Source organism: Trichoplusia ni, chromosome 9 (assembly GCF_003590095.1).
Source record: "Trichoplusia ni isolate ovarian cell line Hi5 chromosome 9, tn1, whole genome shotgun sequence".
Taxonomy (NCBI): Eukaryota; Metazoa; Arthropoda; class Insecta; order Lepidoptera; family Noctuidae; genus Trichoplusia; species Trichoplusia ni.
This window is the reverse complement of record NC_039486.1, coordinates 10302990-10323830: the sequence shown is the minus strand read 5'-3', so window position 1 is coordinate 10323830 and position 20841 is coordinate 10302990. Positions and strand designations below refer to the sequence as shown.

Here is a 20841-nt window from a genome sequence, read left to right as displayed (position 1 = left end):
GAAGTTGATCTAAAAATAGAACGGTCGTCATCGTCATTCGAGCTCATTTTTTAGATACAGCTAAATAGTAGTTTGTGGAAACATCAGTATATTTGCTGGAAGCTAAATTTTTGGGTTTGTTTCTCCCCAGTTAAACATCTTTGGAATTAGATTCGAAAAATAATTCGTCTTTTGTTGTAAAACCGTCATAGACGATAAATTTTATGTGACTTACCATCGTATTGTGATCGATATGTACGTATACATATTATTATCATCGATGAATACCTAACACAAATATCGAAACAGAAACTAAAAAAACAACGCGAAATTCTAATCAAAATTCAGCAAGTCATATCCAATGATATACAAAACCTATCAGCATGAAAACCGCTGGCCCGTAGACGATAGGCCACGGTACGGTGACCACGGCATAACATAAAAATAAATTTGAATTTAAACTCACTCTCGCCCTTACTCAGACTTCAAAGATAAAGTATTCCATTACAGACCTCATCATAAATGTATTGCATATTGAATGCTCCAGATGAAGGCCCTAAGGTTACTATGAATCATTCCGAGGGAAATTGTTCTTCGATATTTGGGACTTGAAAGGAACATTCACTCTCTCTAAATAAAAAACAATCGCTAGTTACTGAACTTCTTCAGCTGCAGTAAAAAGGAAAGACTCATTTGCATACGAAACTTTTTTACGCATGCATATTCTCCTTATCTTTCATAAATGGTCGGATCCCAGTTTCAGTCATTTATTTGCCGTAAAGGAAACATGAAAAGATCAAGATCTTTATATACTTCAGTAAACTTTCTTAAAATACAACACCAATAGCAATTTATTTCCGCTGTGTTATCGAGATGACTTGTCGGTCTTCAACGTTAAACTCCAAATCCCCGTCTATTTCGAAACAATAAAAACTTTTTAACTTTTACGTAAACAGGCGAGTGGTTTCCATGGCAACCCTTTGGAGTTCAACAACAGTTTCCACAGTTACGCAGCCCTTTGGCCAAAATTACCATACTTTTAAACGAAAAACAATCAAGCTAAAATCTCTCGGCGGTCGTATTCTGTTATTTTAACAACCTGCACGATACATTAAGCTTTATGTAATCGCGTTGGTACCTAATGTACCCCGACGATTTAGTGCGCCAGTGCCGGAACACTTATGTTATTAGGGAGGCGAAAATATTGGGAGATACCCCGAAATATCTTGAGAGTTTTTGGTGATATGACGATGGCATGTGGGGAGAGATTGAAGTTAAATACGTTATGTGGGTCACAACGAAAAAATTACGATGTGCCTGTTATCTCTCCTAGACAATGTTCTTCTAGATAGTCGAAGTCTTAGTATTTTTGTTAGAGCTTTGGTAGAGTAATCTCGTTAATTGTCACTGTATAGAGATACAAGTGTTCGTGTCACCAACGAGCCGGATAACCATTACATAACAGTGAACTTGGTGCCTATTACACGGAACTTAACCTCTATCGGCGAAATAATGTGCCCGCCTCACCTTAGGATCGTCAGAACAAAATAAAAGGTTGCTTGCGTCAGTGCCGGCGTAAAGAGGAAAGATTTCGTTTTCTTTTCTTTTATTTTTAGATTTTCGTACCCGTAAACGGAACTCTATAACTAGGCTTCGCTGTTTGTTCGTCAGTCTGTCAGTTTCAAAAAATCAGCTTTCTGCAGATGATTTATTTTTGTTGCTGCTTTAAGAACTATTAGTAAAAGTCATAATAAGGTTAAGGAGCGCTTATAAATTTGATAATTGACTGGTTTTTTTAGCAAATCTCTTTTGTTGACTTGCAGGTGACCGGTTTTGTAACTTTGATATGAACACAAAATGTGAAGTGTCTTGTGAGAGAAAGACGACACACATTTTCAAGCGAAAAGTAGAGATGCGAAAGTACAGATTAAAAAAAAAAGTTTTTTATGTCGCGTATTTGAGAACAATAGTTACAACACGTTACGTTCCAACCATCAAGTGACGATATATTCAGGACGTCGCAAAGCAGATCCCAGAAGCGGCATTAATACAATAGTGACACAAGAGGTTCCAGACATTAACACACCGATGAATAACTGACGAGTGACTGGTGCAGCAAACTTGATGACAAGGACCACCTCTTAAAGTAATGTGTTTGTAGTTGTGGGAGCGTGACAGCGCTCTGCCCGGCGCAGAGCGGCCTCTCCCTTCCTCATCTACCTACGGTAATAATAGTTTATAAGTTGGTAGGTCTTCAAGTTACATACGTGTTCAAGCCGTTATACTAGGAATTAATAATGGATAGAAACATGATGGTTATCATAGATAATGTGTTTTCCATATAGGAATATTAAGAATAGTAGTTTTAAACAAGCTTTTATGCTAATAAATACAAAAGTTAATTAATTGAGTGAAGACTATTATTAGAAGTGAAACTTATATCAATAAGCCCTTATGTTATAAACTACAATAGCGAGATTAGTCCATAAACCATGAGGAAATAAGGTCAAGATTATTAAGCTCACTCAGCACTATTACGTATAATAATGTAGTGGAAAATGGAGAATGGGGATCGATGTTTATACTCAATATCTTAATGAATTCAATATCTACTTATATACTACCTCTTTCCTATTAAAAGTAGCTTAAAGATAAAACCATAAAAAAGACGCTTTACAATTTTTGTTTGCCTTAATCCAGGTTTTGTAAAGTTATGATCTAAAGCTATATAAACCTCAATGCTCTCAGTAATAAAACCTCTATTGCTGGTGCTATACAGGTGGTGTATACGACAGTCCTCACGTCTCAGGTCGTGCCTGATGGGCTATTGTGCCATGAACCAGGGCTGACCTGTCGCTAACACCGCATTTTATTACTGAAGAGAATGAACCGCAATACACATTATTTTCGTACGTGTCTCAGAATATAATAAAACGTATTGAGTGTTCAGAGAGTACTTGCATGTCACCTGTGTTGGTTGTATTTGTGTTATCTGAAAACACTGCTGTGGAAATTGCAGACTTATTTAAAATAAGGATTTGTCGCGAAGGAAACAAATATCACGGGATTTTTTAGCGTTTGACTCAAAAAGAGCGGTGTTGTAAGTTTGTCGTGTCTGTCTGTTTATATCATCATAGATCCTGAATGGACTGAGCGATTTTAATTCAATTGATTTTGTATTAAAGGAGAATTGTATGCGAGCGTTTTTAGACTTTTTTGAGTGTGGGAGTGAAAGTCTTACAGTCGGGAGTTTTCGAAATTATTTATTTTATCATTATATACTTTTAGCATAAAGCTATGAGAGCGTATTGTAGCCCGGAAAAAAAGTGAGTGTAATTTAAAATCATTTGGTGGAAATGTAAGCTCTTCTCTTTTCACAATATGAAATCTAAACGCGACTTTGCACTTTGCATAGCGGCGTCTGCTTCCTCAACGACGAGTATACGGGTCTTTCTATAGGAAAACATAAGAAACGAGCAGATTATTTTAGAAAAGTAAAAAGACATAGCTTCCGAAGCCACTATTAATCACTCAGTCCCTATTTAGGCTTTTTTTTCACAAGAACAACGTTTCAAGGGCACAACGAACAGTACACAAAGTGGTCCCTAAAGTTGTGTACAAGACAGTAATCCGATTAATAAAAGCAATTAACAACAACGGATCATCTTAATTGTGTTTGAGAAATTGTGATGTAAGGTCCAACGTGGTAAAATGTAATAAAAGGTTTAGAAAAGTAATATTGAGTGTAATTTTTGTATGAGTAATATTTAGTGGCACTATATTATGCAACCTGTATCTGCTATTATTGTTTATGAAAGTCACGTTAGTGAAAACTGTATAGGTAACGACAATTTAATCACAAATCCTACTAATAATTTTAAACGCGAATGTTTGTATGCAACTTATGTAAGGATTTTTGTTCCTCTTTCAGGCAAAAACTAGAGATGGAAACCTGGATTAACACTAAGAGTAGATACTTTTTATCCCGATTTTATATACCCGTGGGATCATTTTCGCGGCGGACCTGCACGCTACAGCTACCAACCAATATAATATCAATCTCCTCTTCCAATTCACGCCGCACAAACTATACTCCTCCATACCTATTACACAAAGTGCGTAATTCGGAGAAAGTCTTACCATAATACAGTAACTTGTCAGTTGGCCAACATAAAGGATTACCACTATAATTACATTAAGTATCACTTGTCATCTCGTCTGACCGCAGAGGACCGCTCCTCCAGGCTTACCCAGACGTGGGTACAGAGACCTCACAGAAGTTTTAATTCCAAGTGTAATGGAACAGACGTACTTGTTTATTATTTACAGACGTATAATAGCCTTGGCCGACTTTAGCTCTTGACGACTTTAATTGTAATTAAAGCTATCTCTTGGATACTTAAACGAAACGTGACTTTAAAATGCTCTTAAATCTTACTTTACATCTTAAGGTGATTGAAATCGTATAAGGATATCAACGAACTAAAACTGTAAGACAGTATTTATGTTCCTGTATCGTATTTTGTAATCATTTTATTTTAAACAAACTAACAAAACAATTTAACGATGAATGAATTTGACGAAACTATGTAGAGTTGGTATCGGCCCTCCACAAATCATTACAAAATTAAATGTTATAAGTAGAAACAAAAAATGCAGTAGCATAAGACAAAATAACTTATATCAACCAAACCAAATTTTAACCTACTTCCAAAATGTTATTGTACAGGTACATTAGCGGCGACAATTAAGTTAAAAAGTACATATCAATCAGACATCGATCTCTATACGCCAAGAACTGGATCAGAGCCCCGGGCTAAAATTAAAGTAATTAATAGTTCGACAAGTAGATAAATTTAAACCTTTTTATACAGAATCAATTGACACAGATAACCTGCTAATCTACTGTTTTGATTATAATAACAGGTTTAATGATACAATCGATACTAATAATATGAATATGAAAGGAGGAAGGTCTGTTTGTTCCGGTATAACTTGTGAACAGCTAAACCGATTTGCATCGAATTGAGTATAAAGGAAGCTTAGATTCAAAAGAACATAATAAATTGTAGGTACCTCGTTACAGGATATGGATGTCATTATACAAGAAAGTAAAGAGTAATGTTGAAACCGCGAAACTCAATTAAAGTTACATACAAATCTGAATTAGGTGAAACCTCTGAGAGAAGCTTTAATATTAAACCATATAAATATCGAAGTCTTCAGTACACAAATAATCCATCTAGATACAGAAGCTGATTGAAAACAGATATGATACAAAAGCATCATTGATTCAAGCCGGAGGCAAATCAGATCGGACTGTATCTTGTAACTTGTTCCGAAGTTCTGGTAGTGCTAAGTTGAGCCGCAGTTGTCTCTCAGGGGCCGTACATCATTAAATAGATGTGTCTGCACCATGATCTTTGCATGTTAGCTTAATCTGAGCTGTGGGAGCGAGACAATGAGATACACTGTACCTAGATATGTCGGGCGTCTCGCTTGCACAACGATATCTATCTTGATATATGTGGTCATGGTAAAGGTCTTGATAACTTCATGTAGCGAAACTTTGATGTAGGCTCTATATGTACTGATGATGCCGAGTATTGAATAATGAATCTAGTTCACATCGAATTTGATTTGCTAAAGATATGTTAAACCGTGTATAAGTTCAACCTATGAAGGTTAATGTTAGATTTAAGCGTGGTTTAAGTGATAAGTACCTATTTTATATTTGAGTATTAATAGTTTTATCAGCGTCATTAATTACAAATGCTTAAGCTGAGCAGCAATATGCGACTTTTACGGTGTTGACATAGTAATACTTCATTAATGCAAAATGACGCATTTCATAATAAAAAAAGCATAAAGGCGAGAAAAGTTCATACATAATAATAAGCAGTAACAATAGCGCACATATAAACACACTTTCTGAATCCAGTTTTTTCGGTGGCTCTCTAACATAACATCTTTGCATAGAAAAGCCGTATAGCCGACTCTACCCGGATATTTAACGCTGGCTATGTAAGCTGATGTTCAACAATTAATTCCATGATACTCGTACCAAAATAATAACGAATATGTTGGCTGCTAGCCGAACTAATTTGTTTTTCAGAAAAGCAGAGTTCTGCCCACACAGTAACTTTATATAGTATAATAATGTACACTTATATTCCTTGAAAGATCAGTCCTGTTTTACACGGAGCAACGTGAGTTCCTATTCTTCACTCCAAGCGAATATCGCTATAAAAAAATTCAAACAGGTTTGTATAGACGTGCTTCGTTATCGTTCGAGAATAAAGTCGTCGGGTATTGAGACTTGTGCAGCGTCGCGTGTGAGGAGCCTTAAACTCGTACCAAACCCTTCGAGGAATATATTTAACTTATAAAACCCATGTTCTGTTGTGTGCCCAAATTTTACCCCCGACGATATTAGACTTATGTATGAGGCCATGTTATTGCCATTTACTTCGTATAGATGTTAGGACCGATTTGCTGAGAATATTTTAGAAGAGAATATTTTATTATTTCTAGGATACCATTTATATCTTCTGAATACAATTTGTGTGGTGAGAAAAATATTTTAGAGTTGAATGCAAATTGGAAAATGAAGATTAGAGTACGTAAAGAAAATGATGTACTTACGGCTCAACAACTTATTTACTTATTAATCCTGGAAAAACATAACATTGCATATTGCTGAATAATCTTTACTCGTGTTATGCGTGATCAACAGCTCTACAGACATTATAAAATCGATATTTTTTTATAACAAGTGCCCTAAATTTGAGCATGTAAATAAAAATAGGCGCATACTAAAGCTGCATTTGTTTGATTACGTTAAATAGCAAAAAAAAGGTATTTAACTTTCTTCATTACCAACCACAAACAATGCTCCCACAAGACCCAAATCTTATACAAACTGTAGAAACATTCAGTGGCACCTAGACGAATGTAAATCTCACCGCATGTCGGTGGGAAAATAATTCGCTCGAAATCCCAGCCGCGGCGCAGGAAAGTAGGCGAGCATGCCTAGTTGGTTGACCAATAGAATTACGACCCGCCATTAGTGTGTGCCCGTGCGGTCTTTAAGTTATCTTTAACCTTATAGGTTGAGAAAGTAATTTCGCTGCAAAGATATTAATATTGTCCGTAACTGAAAAAATCTACAAATTTATCAACTCATTGACGTCAATTTACCAAGTATGGACTGGCCCAATACCTCCAAGTTACACTACAAGATAAAAATGAATTGCATAAAATAAAAATTTCAAAAAACAAAAGCGATCTACAAAACAACAAAGAATTATCTTACAATATCCTAAGTTATTGGACTCTATACAGTTTACATAATTAATGTATGAAAAAGGCAAAACTCGTATAATAACAAGCGTGTTCCCTAAAAGTTTGACAACTGCGAGTGAAGTGCACGAAACTGGGACACCCACGGTCCGGTCTCCGTTACCTCATTACGGCTCACTCGAGACTTACAAGTAAAAACTTGTTACACTTGAGGCTTCCTGCTGTCCTGTTAGAAAGCGTCATAAGGATACAAGGACGGTTGAGAGTATTTCAAGATTATGTTTGATTCGAGTTAAGATAAACAAGAAGTAAAGATCGAATCTTCTTTATCGTTCTAATGTGGCAAGTGATTGTATCCGCTTCCCTCGCGTGTGATCATCTAAATGCCTTATAATATACCCGTTTCAGTATATTATTATAATCTTTAAATAACTAAACACACTCATACGTTTTCTTATTTCAAGTCACGTTGTTATTATTTTATCATTTCAATTTGAGTAAAATTGTTAACTTTTATGGGCAGAAACGCAAAAAAAGTATAAGTGAACCAGATTTAATAACTTAACCGCTAATCTTCACCGCAAAATACTTTGATTTACCAGAATAAGCGATTATATTTTTTGATGGTTATTTTGACAATCCTTGCCTGTCTGTACTGTTCCATAGATTAACGGCTTCACATAGTGTGTAAACATATTCGCGGTAACAACTCTCTATACTGTTACAGCTTATATTTTGATACCCATATCATGTTTACTCAAGTGCCTCCAACTACAAGATGAATGTTAAGTGATAACGCGGAGATGTAGCCGCTGATGTGTGACACTAAGCCCCAGACTTGTTAAGCTTAATGCCCTCTAATTGCTCAACTTGCTAAGTAGGAACATCGAGTTTAACCACAGCCCTAATTACTTCGCGTTTCCCTCAAAAGTGCGGAGGTATCCAATATATTTAGACACGCCCTTATCCTAATCTGTACAGGTACTTGGTTTTGGATAATTGTGATGAGTTTTCATTGCAGGTGAAGCTGACGTGTTCCTAATAATTTAAAGTTAATTTAAATCGTAGCAGTGCACAGAGTAGAACACTAGACTAACGCTAGGCTCCAAAAATAAGTGGCTTTGTCACAAATACTAATCAAGAAGAAACAAGAAGCCCTATCTATGGTATTTCAAACAATTCCCATTTCGGGTGATTGTGTTTGTAAAATAAACTCCTATTCATTCGCATTACTATCGTACATCTTAGAATACGTCAATTAAAATCAGTTATTCATGTTTATTGCAAGGTCAATAATTCACAAAACACTTACTTATAGGCTATGCTGCTGTGTAAAGGCAAGTTCACACTGTGACACTACACTTATGTGTCTGTATGACAACAAGTGTACGTATGCGAAGACGAATTTTTGAACAACACTTCTGCTGAAACTCTGGTTTTGGTTTATAGTTATTTATATCCACCCTAAGGCTGCGAGGAAGATGTCGCTGTAAGTGATAAGATTGAAGTTTTACCCTTAGAATAAACAATGTTGTATATTTGTATTTTCTATTCCTTAAAATCATGCCTAATCATTTTCAAAGGAAAAAATAGCTCGAAATTCGACATTGCAGCTTTACGATGTTGTTAAATATTTACCTATACGATACCTCCAGCTTGAGATACCAGTAACTTCAATATATGGGCAGTCAAGTGTTTGTATATACAAAGTCTACCACGTGGTATCACACTCCGGCCCTGTCCCATCCCGTTCACGGTGCGACCACGAGCGGCATTCCTACATTATTACACGGAGTCACGGACTGGTTCCAGCTCACCCCGTGGTATACTTTGCAGATGAATCCGTGTGCCAGCTGCAACAGCTACCGGTTTTAATACGATCGTTTTTATTGTACCCACTTGGGTTTGTCACGTGTCGTTTGTTTTCTTTTTATGATTTTCCTTAAATTTCACTTTGCCGAAAAAAGCAACAAGACTCAACTCTGTATCCTCATAATGTACTAATCAGTTTATTTTCTTGCTATCAATTAGACATTTAAAATTAGCTTAGAAAACCTACTTATGTACACGACGAAAATAGCAATATATAGAAATAAAGTCCAGAATAGCCCTTTTGCTCCCATCTTGTGCATTATCACTCTAATCAGTCCTTAATAGCAACCCAATCTTAATGACTTCCTAACCGGATAACGTAATTGAAATCGACAGTCCCTTGAAGAGCGAGTAACAAGTGGGCAACATGTTAACGTGCCTACCTACTTAGTAACTTGGCTCCCAGCCAGAGCTTGCCCTTAAGAAGGTCATCCGACAACCACTCGACCAGTTACCTATTCAATACTCTTTATACTTATACTATAAAACCGATTTAATCGAGGATCTCAACGATATGGAGATAATTGGCATCGCATTCAATTTTACATCACAAAATCCAAAATGATTTGCTTGATGTTAGCCTTATTCTTGGGCGGCGCAGCCTATTCAAATCTGAGCCCTATTCCAAGGATCTTTAGCTGTATTTATGTACATCTCATGGTTTAGTTAGCTTGCTTAAGGAAACTAAGATTGTAGAACCTTAATTTACTATTATTTGTCTATAAGATTTTCGTTCGAAATCATTAAACAAAGGTACTGCATCTAAAGTACTAATGCCATTACTTGTAGTAACTACCTTTGACCCGTAATGTTCTCTCTGAATGTAGGCTATAAGGAAATAAATACAAGGTAAATAGACTGGTTTATTCGCAACATTTCTTATCCATTGACCTTTTATTCCACTTTCACTGATCTGCGAAAACTAGGATAGGAATCGAACAATACTATGACGAATTTCGACGAATAAACAATAAAGGTATACATTCGGAGTTCAGTCATTCATTTATTTTATCACATTTCCCTTATAGATAGTAGTTAACACAGGCGCAATTAAAAAAGTAGTCAAATTTACCGTTACTAATAAAACACAGAAGCAGCAGACCTTGTATTGTAATCTATTACACAAGAGACATATACTTGATGTATACAAGTGAGCTTCAGATAAAATTCTACGTAAAATTGATAAAACTCTCGAAACTACGGCAGCTTTCTCGAATGATGAAACAACACAAATCGATTTTCATAAAATTGCTATGTATCTGTAGCTGTTCAAGATTATAGCCTGCGGGCTATATTCGCAGCCTTTCAAAGAAAATATGCAGAGTTGATAGACTTGAGTCATCAATGCTCGATGTAGGTTTAGAGGCAGTGAACCTGACTTGTATCGATCGTACTGACAACCGCATAAATACATTTCTAAACACGAATAAGACGTTGGTGCCCAGTAACGATCACAATTCTCATGTGAATTTCAATTTTATCTTAAAAACATATCTTTGAAAGGAGAGTTGAAACGCATTTTAATGCAAAAAGTCAGCAGTTACTAAAGCTCCAATTTGAATAAATATCGAGACTTTTGAATTGAAAAGTCAAGAACAATAAAGTAAAAAGTATCAAATTAATAAAGCTATTCTGAAAATATTCCATTTGATAAAAGGCAAAATACATGAAAAAATATTTTTAAGCTGCACCCTTTAATAAAAAATTCTCAAGGTTACATAAAACGCAGGATTTAAATTCCAATGATAATTTACATAAATCTGAATACGTTAAAGTTATAAAATAAGATATTTATGTGATCTGAACCTGTTCCAATCATTATGTCTACATAATTTACTTTTACTAAACCCGCTAAAGGTTTCACTTTTCACATTCTTTTAAGTAAATAATGCCAATACCAACAGACCAATATGTGTGTATATACACATATTGTTCAAGACAAATAAACAAATATGATTACTTATACTTACGTTTTCCGTTGGCACAACAACTCAAAATGTGTCTTATTAATACAAAAATAATAATTTTAATTTAATTAATTAATTTTGAAACTTATTCTGTGTAATTAAACATATCCTGCTGCCCGCTGTGCATAATATATAAGATTACCTGCTAAAATTGTAGCATCTGATTACGATTTTTATGTAGCAATTATCTTAAACACGTATCCGATGAAAGTGTGATAATTAAATATAATCGAGTGCGTCATCTAGGAAGTTTATACAATCAGGTGTATGATCAATGATGTCCTAGCCATCACAGTTGGTTGCAAAGCAGAGAGTGAACACCTTGATACATACAGGTCCAGGTTAGGACACATAAGGACCTCTTCTTTTCTTTGTTGATTTGTTTTCGGATTCGCTAAATATAGAAGAATACTTACTATGGGATAGGAACAAAACACTTATGTTACGACGAAAAAATATTTACAATCTTAGACAGAAAATGTCCACCCAAGACTTACTGCGTAACTACTTATAACATTATCAAACGAAACTATACGAATTAATTGAAACAACTTTCGTGTGCCGACATAGTTAACAATTATTTATGTTACAATATTATGCGATAGTGAAAACGCGACGCCGCGATGCATAGCAACAATACCAACTTATTAAGATAAAAATATTAAGTTGCTTACGAAACCGGTAAACGCGCAAAAGATATAAAAGTACAGAAATGATAGCTATATAATGGATTTTTATCGTGAAGCCTGTTTAAATGAGGGAAACGAGCGTAATAGCTACAAAGACAATGCCAAGGCATCTGATACATATTCATTACTTAATTTAGTCTTTGAAATGGAACTACACGTGGCTTTATTTAAATGTCACTGAGAACATGAATTTGTACCGCGATGGTCTTAATTGAGATGAGAACGTTTTTGATGTAGATGGTTTGTGTTCACGGTTTCACTTGCATGCTGTGTTCTAAGATACGCAGTTGGTTGTAATTTGTACTAGATTACTTTCTTCGTTTTAACAGATTGTTTCGAGCAATGAAAAGCAGATAAACCTGAGATCTATAATTTGTGGACCTATAAATAAAGTAACACTTCGAGTACTTGATTAGCGCATGAAATCTTAACTGAATCTAAATCAAAAACCGTTTTCACTAAAACCGTTTTCCGGTTTTAACCGTCTTCGCTTTTGTTTAAATACACCATTACACGTAGTCCTATAACTATTAATTGAAATCGATATAACATTTAATAAACATAGCACAAATAAAAACAAAATTGCCAACAAGACAATGCAAAGAAACACAATTAAGTCGCGAACGACAGACAAGCAAGTTCAGCTGCAAAGGTAAATCTAATTCCGAGTTGATTGCAAAAGATGAAGTCAACAAGAAAACTGTAAATGAACTATCGATCAGTTTGCTACAGTATTGAAAATGTTCTTACGCTAGAAAAGGTAGACTGGAATAAAAATATCCAGATCTATATTTTAGTTAAAGCAATGCAAATAAGTACAGAAGCGAATACCATCATTATTTAAATCATCGTCATAGCTTCTCCTGTTTTGGCCACTTTGGGCCAAACTGAGCGGTTTACCCAGGGTTTTTCTTCCATTCAATTTAGCTCATTAGCTGTGCGACGTTTGTTTGGCGGTCTTTCACCTGAACTTCTACTTAACTCATGTATTAAAATAAATTATATAATATATTAAACTGTATTTGTCTATTCAAATTTTAATAACATTTCAGATCAGACTCAATTTCTCTGTAATAACCTAATTTCGAACGATCGCTTTAACTATTGTAGAAATCGCAAAACCTGTTTTAAAATAAGTTATAATTTATCCAGAGATATAATATTATAATACCTTGTTTGAACTTCAGATAAAACAAGAATTTTCTTTATTTGATGATACTAGTACTATAAATACAAGAACATTAAATTTCACTTCCATTCACTTTAAAACAAGTCATAATAATGCATAAATATTTTAGGTCTCTATTTAAAGGCCACGAAGATTATTTCCGGCGTTCGTATTATAAAAATTCACGCAACATTTCATAATATATGAGCGCTCAGTTTTAACATGCGATGAAACATAAAATATATTGAGTCTTCACACATAAATGTTTGGACTTTTGTATTATATTTTACAAAGAGATTTAAACGGTTTTCCTTCACACCGGCCACTTCCTCAATCATTATAATAGTATGTCTATTATTAAACAGTTCATTTACTATCTTTAGTACTTACCTTTAGTTAAAGTAGGAAAATGGTTTTAAGGAATTATGTTGTCATCTTCCATTTTCAAACGATTTAGCTAAAAACAATATTTTACACACGGTAACACAGTAGTAAGAGTGGTTGACAGTAGTGTAATAATTTACAAACGAATGTATGTGACTCTAAAAGCAGGGGGATTGTAAACACCCCATAATTTTAAAGTTTTATATCTAGTCCTTTACAAAAATCAATTTCATATCACCCAAATTGCAGATGTGGTGTTTAACGGACAGCGGAACATTCGCAGTTTTCAATAACACACCAGAAAGTATGCCCTCAAGTAACCACAGGAGGAAGACACCACTTACATGGCCTTAAGGATAATAACAAATGGGATGAAATTACTGTTATTTTATGAATGCTTATCGAAACCTGACTCTTAAGAGTTCGAAGACTCAAATTCGAATACAACGTAAACAGATATTTATTTGACGTTAATAGTACCCATCTTTGTAAAAAAACATATGTATGTCCTCCTTGGACAACCTAAAAACCTCAATAAATGTGATTCAGAAAGTTTTTTTTATTTAGTCTGTCTCATCGGAGTACGAGTTGGGAATACTAATCTTGGAAGGGAAACGGGCCGTGTGATCAGTTTCGACAGTGAGTTATGGCTATAGGATTTGTTGTTAGCTCAGAGATTTATTGACGAAACTGTTGCGTACTACCCATAGTGATTAGGGGATGTAAATTGTCATTATGTTACTAATCCGGTAGTCTTAAAATAAACGGGATTTGGACGGCAGGTGTCTGCTTCTAGATCTCTAGATTCATACTAAGTATCTTTTTAAACGGTCGTTTAGTTTGAGTTTAGAAGTTTAATAAAAAAATGATAAAACAGTGTGTCTATCGAAACTGGAACTCAGACTTTTTACTTGCAAATGCTTACTTTTGGTAGAACTGGATCAAATTTTGCGATCGAAAAAATACAGAGCAGGAAAGCGGAAAAGTGAAGTATCGTATGACTCCTACATAAATAATACGATGTTGGCGATAAATATTTAACATCGGTCCAATCTATAAGTAATATAGGTAAGTAAAGTAGTTTCTCCAATAAATGGGTCACCAGTTGGCATCGAAATGGCAAAGGAATGTCGGTCTAAGTTTGAATAACATATCCATAGCACAGGCTCTAAAGAAATGGACTTCATTTTTATAGAACGAGTTTTTTACAGATGAGTGATGCATCTATCCTTATAAGGCAAACAATCTTCTAAATCGCCTCTTTCATCTAAACACCTAAAAAGAGTTTTTATACATAATGATATAATTAATCATATCTACACCGAAACTACTTTCCCGAGTAAATATACTCATAAATAATTTCAATAATATAGCCCCGTCTGAGACGATCTCTTGAAACGCAACTCATTGAATTTGATTTGAAAAGTTTTGAAAGTAAAGCTAAGTGAGAAATGGTCTGGTGAACTGTATTCGATTTACTTCGTTTATTTTTATTTGCTTAAATCTTTTTAACATTGAAAGAAACCCATTCATTCATCTAATTATACATTGATCTGAGGTTAATGATACCCACTTACTTTTAATGATTAAGATCACAGGTACACGCATTTAGGCAGTAAAAATAATGATAAATTAAATAAAGAGCCCATCTACTATTGAAAACTAAATAAAATAGAAAAAGGAGAAACCAAGAAATGATTTCTTTTTAAATAAGTTGGTTTACTTTATGGCACTGTTCCTTATCCAAGACCTGTTTCAACGTATTTTTTTATGGAAAATCTTTCACGCCCCTTTACACCACTTTATTGTTCAGTACCTAATGTTATTTAAATCTCTGTACAGCGTTATAAACAATGCATTAACGTATTAGCAAAATACTTAAAAGATGTGCCAAAATTAGCACATTCTGACCCGACATTAGCATACTTTGTGCATCGTTTCCACCAGCAAAATTCAATAAACAAGTTTGCAGTAGCATCGTAACAAACTACCTACTTAACCATAACCCGTTTTATCATGTTTCCAATGTCTGGTCTGTCCTGCAGACGTAAAAGGAAAGGAGAAACAATTGTGTTCCATACTTGTACATTCTGATGCACGCGTTGTATTGACACTAGTAGTACGTGACTTTATTTGCTCTGATTATGGTTGGTCAAGCTGGGCTCCGTGGTCTACAATCTATATTCCAGTTAAATTCATTTATCTATACTCAAGCAGAAGAGTTTGTTTGTTTGAATGGGCTAATCTCAGGAACTCCGTCCGATTTGGTAAATTATTTCAGTATTAGATATCCCATTTATTGAGGAAGAGTATAGGATATACATATATTATGTAGAGTTATTATTGAAAGTTTTTTTCTTTGATAACTATTTGTAGACTACACATAACAGCAAATTAAAGCTGATTAATGATTCAGTATTTTTTCTTTAAATGTTCTCGGCGAAACGTAAAATTAATTTTTTTTTGTCTATTATGTTTTTACGTCCTGCTGATTTCTTTGACTTTATATGGTAGTAAGTGCTGTTTAATATTCCTCAAGATAAATATAGATGTTCCGTTACACGATTATTCAATCACAAGCTTTCAAACGAGTTAATAGTTTATAATTGAATGACAAATTATACCAAATCAAATAGTGTCCTTGATTGCTTTGGGCTATAAATAAACGATTTGGAACATGCGGTTTCTTCTTTTGACAAATTATTAATTGTTTAGTTTCTTATTGAATGGATTTTAATTAAGAATGTGCGGATTTTACGAAATATTATCTATGTAGAAACACTGAACAAAGTTTTATTGGGCTATGAACTATCGGTAATAAATTTTATGCATAATTTATTGGAACTTTTGAGACAGTTGCAATTTTTTGACGTAACGTTATCATCACATATTATAAATGACCTAAACCAAAGAATCGAAACTCCAATCATCAACAACAATCGTTTGCCAACAACAAACAATCGCGAAGCAAATGGGCAACACTTAATCATGAGAACAACTCATCAATAAATTACAGAGAACAGTACTCTGACACAGTCGACACAGATTCTCTTCTGCAAAAGGAAGAACATTTTATGTTTCCATTAACCTTGCCCTAAAAGTGGATGGGTTAGTGTCGCGGCTCATCGCTGACCCTTTGACACAGTAACACAGGCTTGCCTTGTAAAATGTAGCCTTAAAAGTTCCTTTGAGTATGGGCAAAGGAACGCACGATACTTGGAAAGTAACACTAAGATAACAGAACTACTTTCTTAACTCTGGATGACGTCACATTTGTAATCGAAAACTGAAACTTCATTCACTTTTAAAATCGGTTACTTGTGCTGAGTTCTTGTTCCTAGCGGGTGTCACTTAGCAACAAATTCTTACAATTTCTGATTTGTCTTCCAGAATTCGAGGGCGTATTGTCCTACAATCAGGTGTTGGCTTGGTAGGTACTCTCTGTGCACAATGTTTATATGCATAGAGCGTAAACATGTCTTGTGTAGTTTCTTGGTGATGAGCCGTTTAATCGTTGCTCAGCTTTTGTTACGGGGCACATGAATGTGAATTGTGATTGAGTTTATGATAATAATGTCGCGCGTAATAGCGTCTGGAAGAGATTAAACAACGGACGTCGTGTTTCTACTAGTACCAACTGCAATTAATAAGTCCAGTGAGCAAGTTACTTGTTTGAGTTCAAACGTTCTCAAAGAATTTATAAATTGATTGGAGATTGATTGATTCATGATTATTTTTTTATAATTTATATTCAAATACTTATTCGAATTTAATTTACGTTTTCCAAACGTCTAGTTTTGATGAGTTCTGCTTGTAAAGTCATAAAATATTTTCAAAATTATTATTGTTACATAAAAGAAAATAAATAGTTTATTAAAAAAACTTATTGGATATTCTACACTCTTGGCCTTTAGAAATATTTGACTTTCTGCCGTCTTATCCATATTAATAAGTTTAAATATGAAAGCTTTCATCAGATTTTATATCTTTTTAATTTTGTTTGATTTAGAAATCCGATTTCGCTAGATAATTCTAAATTAGTCTTGAATAATTATCACTGGCTAGTTTATGATTGATAATACTAAACTTAATTCGTCTTTGGTTTTGTTATTATTTCTTTCTTATTATAATACCTTTCGTCAGCCGATTAGTAATGTCATCACATTAAATAAAACGTGTTAAATATTATGTATCTAGTAGTTGTAGGCATTTTAATTATGTAAGTTGGTAGATAGGTAGGTAGGTTGGTTGGTAGGTTGGTAGATTAAAAAATGCGTAATTGTGGCCATACTTTATATGATAGTTTATTTTTTCTAATTATTGTGTTGTAAATCAGCATAGCCGGCAATCAATATTTCAAAAAAAAAATAACTTACCGCCGAACAGAAATCCTCTCCCCTGTTTCTTGAGAGTAGTATTTTTCCCTTCCTCACGCACATTCCATACATCGTGCACTCTATTGTTCCTCCTAAACTTGGTGGCCGCACTCATACAATCAACGCTAATCACCAAAACTAATATCACTGTAAATATCACTTTGTAACAATCCGATTGCGAGCACATTTTAATCGTTTCATAATTGCAAACAAACTAATCTTTGGTAAATATTATAATTAGAAACATAGGTGATTCCCACAATCACACACTTTCAGTTTCGAAAATATTCGAGTTGGGTTCCCGCGTAAAATTCGCACCGGCCATTTTCGCGGTACGCGCTGCGCATGCGCTGTGTCGACGGTCGCACTGGCGATTGGATACGCACACGATCAAAACACTGGTCGCAAACGCCCGAGTCTCGGAGATAGGAAATATAGTTCTTTTTATTTTTGTTTATGTCTTGATAACTTGATATGCATTTGGAAAAGTACTATTATTGACGATTAAGAAGGTACTCTTTCTTTCGAGAGGAAATATTAAGTTTGTACTTAACGGGTTATCTTTCCGCTCTCTTTGCTTGTTTTTATTAGAAAGGGCGAAACTTTCCATCATGGTTTAATCTTCAACAAGTTATTAATAGACTTAAATTTAATCTATAAAATATTCAAATCTCCGCACTTATATAGATTTATGTACCTTATCGTAACGGGTATCCCGCAATTCATTAGATACGTACTAAACCCATTAACACTCTTTATGTTTAAATTTTAAAGTAAACAAAGACGTTCTGATGTACTACCTTATTTTAAAGTTACATACTCGAATCCAGTTTAGCGTAGTAAGATAACAACTTTAAATAAAATTAAAATAAATTAAAACTGGATGCGTGACTCGTGCGACAAAGCAATGCTCGTATTTAATGGTATCCTGGCAATTATTTCCCTCTGGGCCTTACAAAACTCACTAAAAGTGCGAAATACACTTAGATAACTACGTAAAATCACGTCTATCCCATACATCGTCATTAAAAATAAGTATTTTAACGGTAGATATAAATCTTTATGAAGTCTACCTTTATGGACCGGTAGCACGAGGGGGCGCGAGTCACTGGCTTTACGTACTTCGCGTGTAGATACTTAATTGGCCTGATTAGCATCTAGTAAGCTGTTACAAATGAGCGGGCCAACTTGCTTCAAACAGAGGTCGTATGTGGATAAAGTCTAGACACTTTCTTAGAGTTACTACTAATTAAACGCTTTGATGAATTCGTAATTATAATATAAAAAGGTGATTAACTGCATACATCAGCGTTGGCTCGAACCTCGATAGATGGGAAATACCCCGAATAACTATTCATCAATTTGCAAATGGCAATCATCGCAAATAAACACACATTTTACAGATTACTTTCAAATCATTAATAACAATTCCACCTGTAACCTGCACGAATTCTTGACGATCACGAAAAAAAAAAACAATTTTGTATTGGCTCTGACCTTAGAGCCATAAATAAGTTTTATTTTTCCTTTTGCGTGTCGCACTCGCCGCACGCTTTCTCTAATTACTTTGGCAACTCGCGTCCACAGGATGTAGTCGCTTATATTGTGGAGCAGAACTATTAAATACTTAGATCCGTCATTACACGTATGTCTCCTAAGAGCTCTTGAACATTTGAACTAATGCGATACTATTAAATGCCAAGTAATTCGACGACTGCGGATTGATCTTAACCTTAATATGTGAATGTTTGCGAGAATTCTATAATTTGTATCTGAGATGTAGCTAAGAGCATGATAAATGATTTATGCGAGTTTCTAACACATTAAGTTGATAGTAAACAGTTTATTTAGGATCGATACGTGCAGGTTTGTCATAAATTAATTGAAACTATTTGTAGAGACAAAGACTAAATACAGCATTATCTATTTCTAAATATTTGAGAATATTTAAAGAATAAATATGTGTTATACACTAACCCACCGAGTAGTGAGTATTTAGCGAACAAGATTTATGTAGATACAAGCTACAAATTCGCTGAGACTAAGGTACCCAACTACTTATTTGATAGTGTACAATGTTGATATTTTTGCTTACTTTTTTGTTTACTTATTTAAATGTAAGAGAATTCTTTCTTCAAACTTTTACCACTAAACTAAATGGTATAAACTCATGACAGTTTTTGACACAAACCATTACAACCTAGCAAACAGTAGATGAGCGTCATAATCTGTTACACACTTTCTGATTATAACTGCAGTTCGAAGGATGTTAGTGAATGAAACAATTAGATTTTAAAATAATACATGACTATGTTATGTTTATGCTGGTGAACCTATTACTGACAACTTTTTCGGGCCACGTCCACTAACACAAAAGGTACAAATAATTTATTTAAACTTAAGGCGAACCCTAAAAAATAAATAAACGTATAACAATTTATCAGCATAATTTTATCCATCTTTTCTCCGAAAAACCTTGACCTAACTCAAATTCACGTGATGATAATGTCAGATATAATATAAGCCTACACATGGAGCTCGATACATCTGATGTTAACTCCTACACTCACACGTTAATTTTAAACGTTGCCACTCAACTGTCGCGCTCATTATTGCTCATCGTTTGTTACTGAACTGGAATACCTCTGAAGAGCTTCCTGACGTCACTCCTTTCTACTAAATCCTCATAGTAGACACGTGGGAGGTAGCCCTTACTTTGTCACGCCCACGCACGTGTCTTGTAGGGAAATAGGTTAAAAGTCAAAGAATTTCCAAGCAATTCATTATTTAGAAATTTAATTAAATGAAATGTCACTGTGAGATAGAAAAAATCACGGGGCCTACCACCGTTTTCAAAGTAAGATTTCTGCGGTCGTAGAAGCGAGTCACTCTACATCGTGTGCCTTCTCGCTTTTGTAACATGAAATCGTGGTAGGCCCCTAGATGATGAGATTTAACATACAGACTCTAAACTGAATTCCTACTTACGATTAGTAGTCATAAAGTATATAGGTAGCGATAAATTGTTAATGCAATTGATTTCTAAAGACATTCTTGGACGTAAAACTTTTAAAGCTAAGACCGTTATTGTAGGCACATAAACA

The 20841-nt window shown here is 34.6% G+C and overlaps 1 protein-coding gene across 2 annotated transcripts in view; it reads right to left on the bottom strand.

Annotated features, from left to right (window-relative positions):
* Positions 1-19213, bottom strand: part of LOC113497462 — a 43382-nt gene extending 24169 nt beyond the window's left edge. The window contains exon 1 of one of the 2 annotated variants that reach the window (XM_026877019.1): positions 17738-19213. In XM_026877019.1, the coding sequence (XP_026732820.1) occupies positions 17738-17924 (187 nt within the window). In that variant the 5' untranslated portion in view covers positions 17925-19213. The remainder of the gene's footprint in view (positions 1-17737) is intronic. The other variant, XM_026877020.1, reaches the window with a different exon arrangement.
* Positions 19214-20841: the final 1628 nt, after the last annotated feature.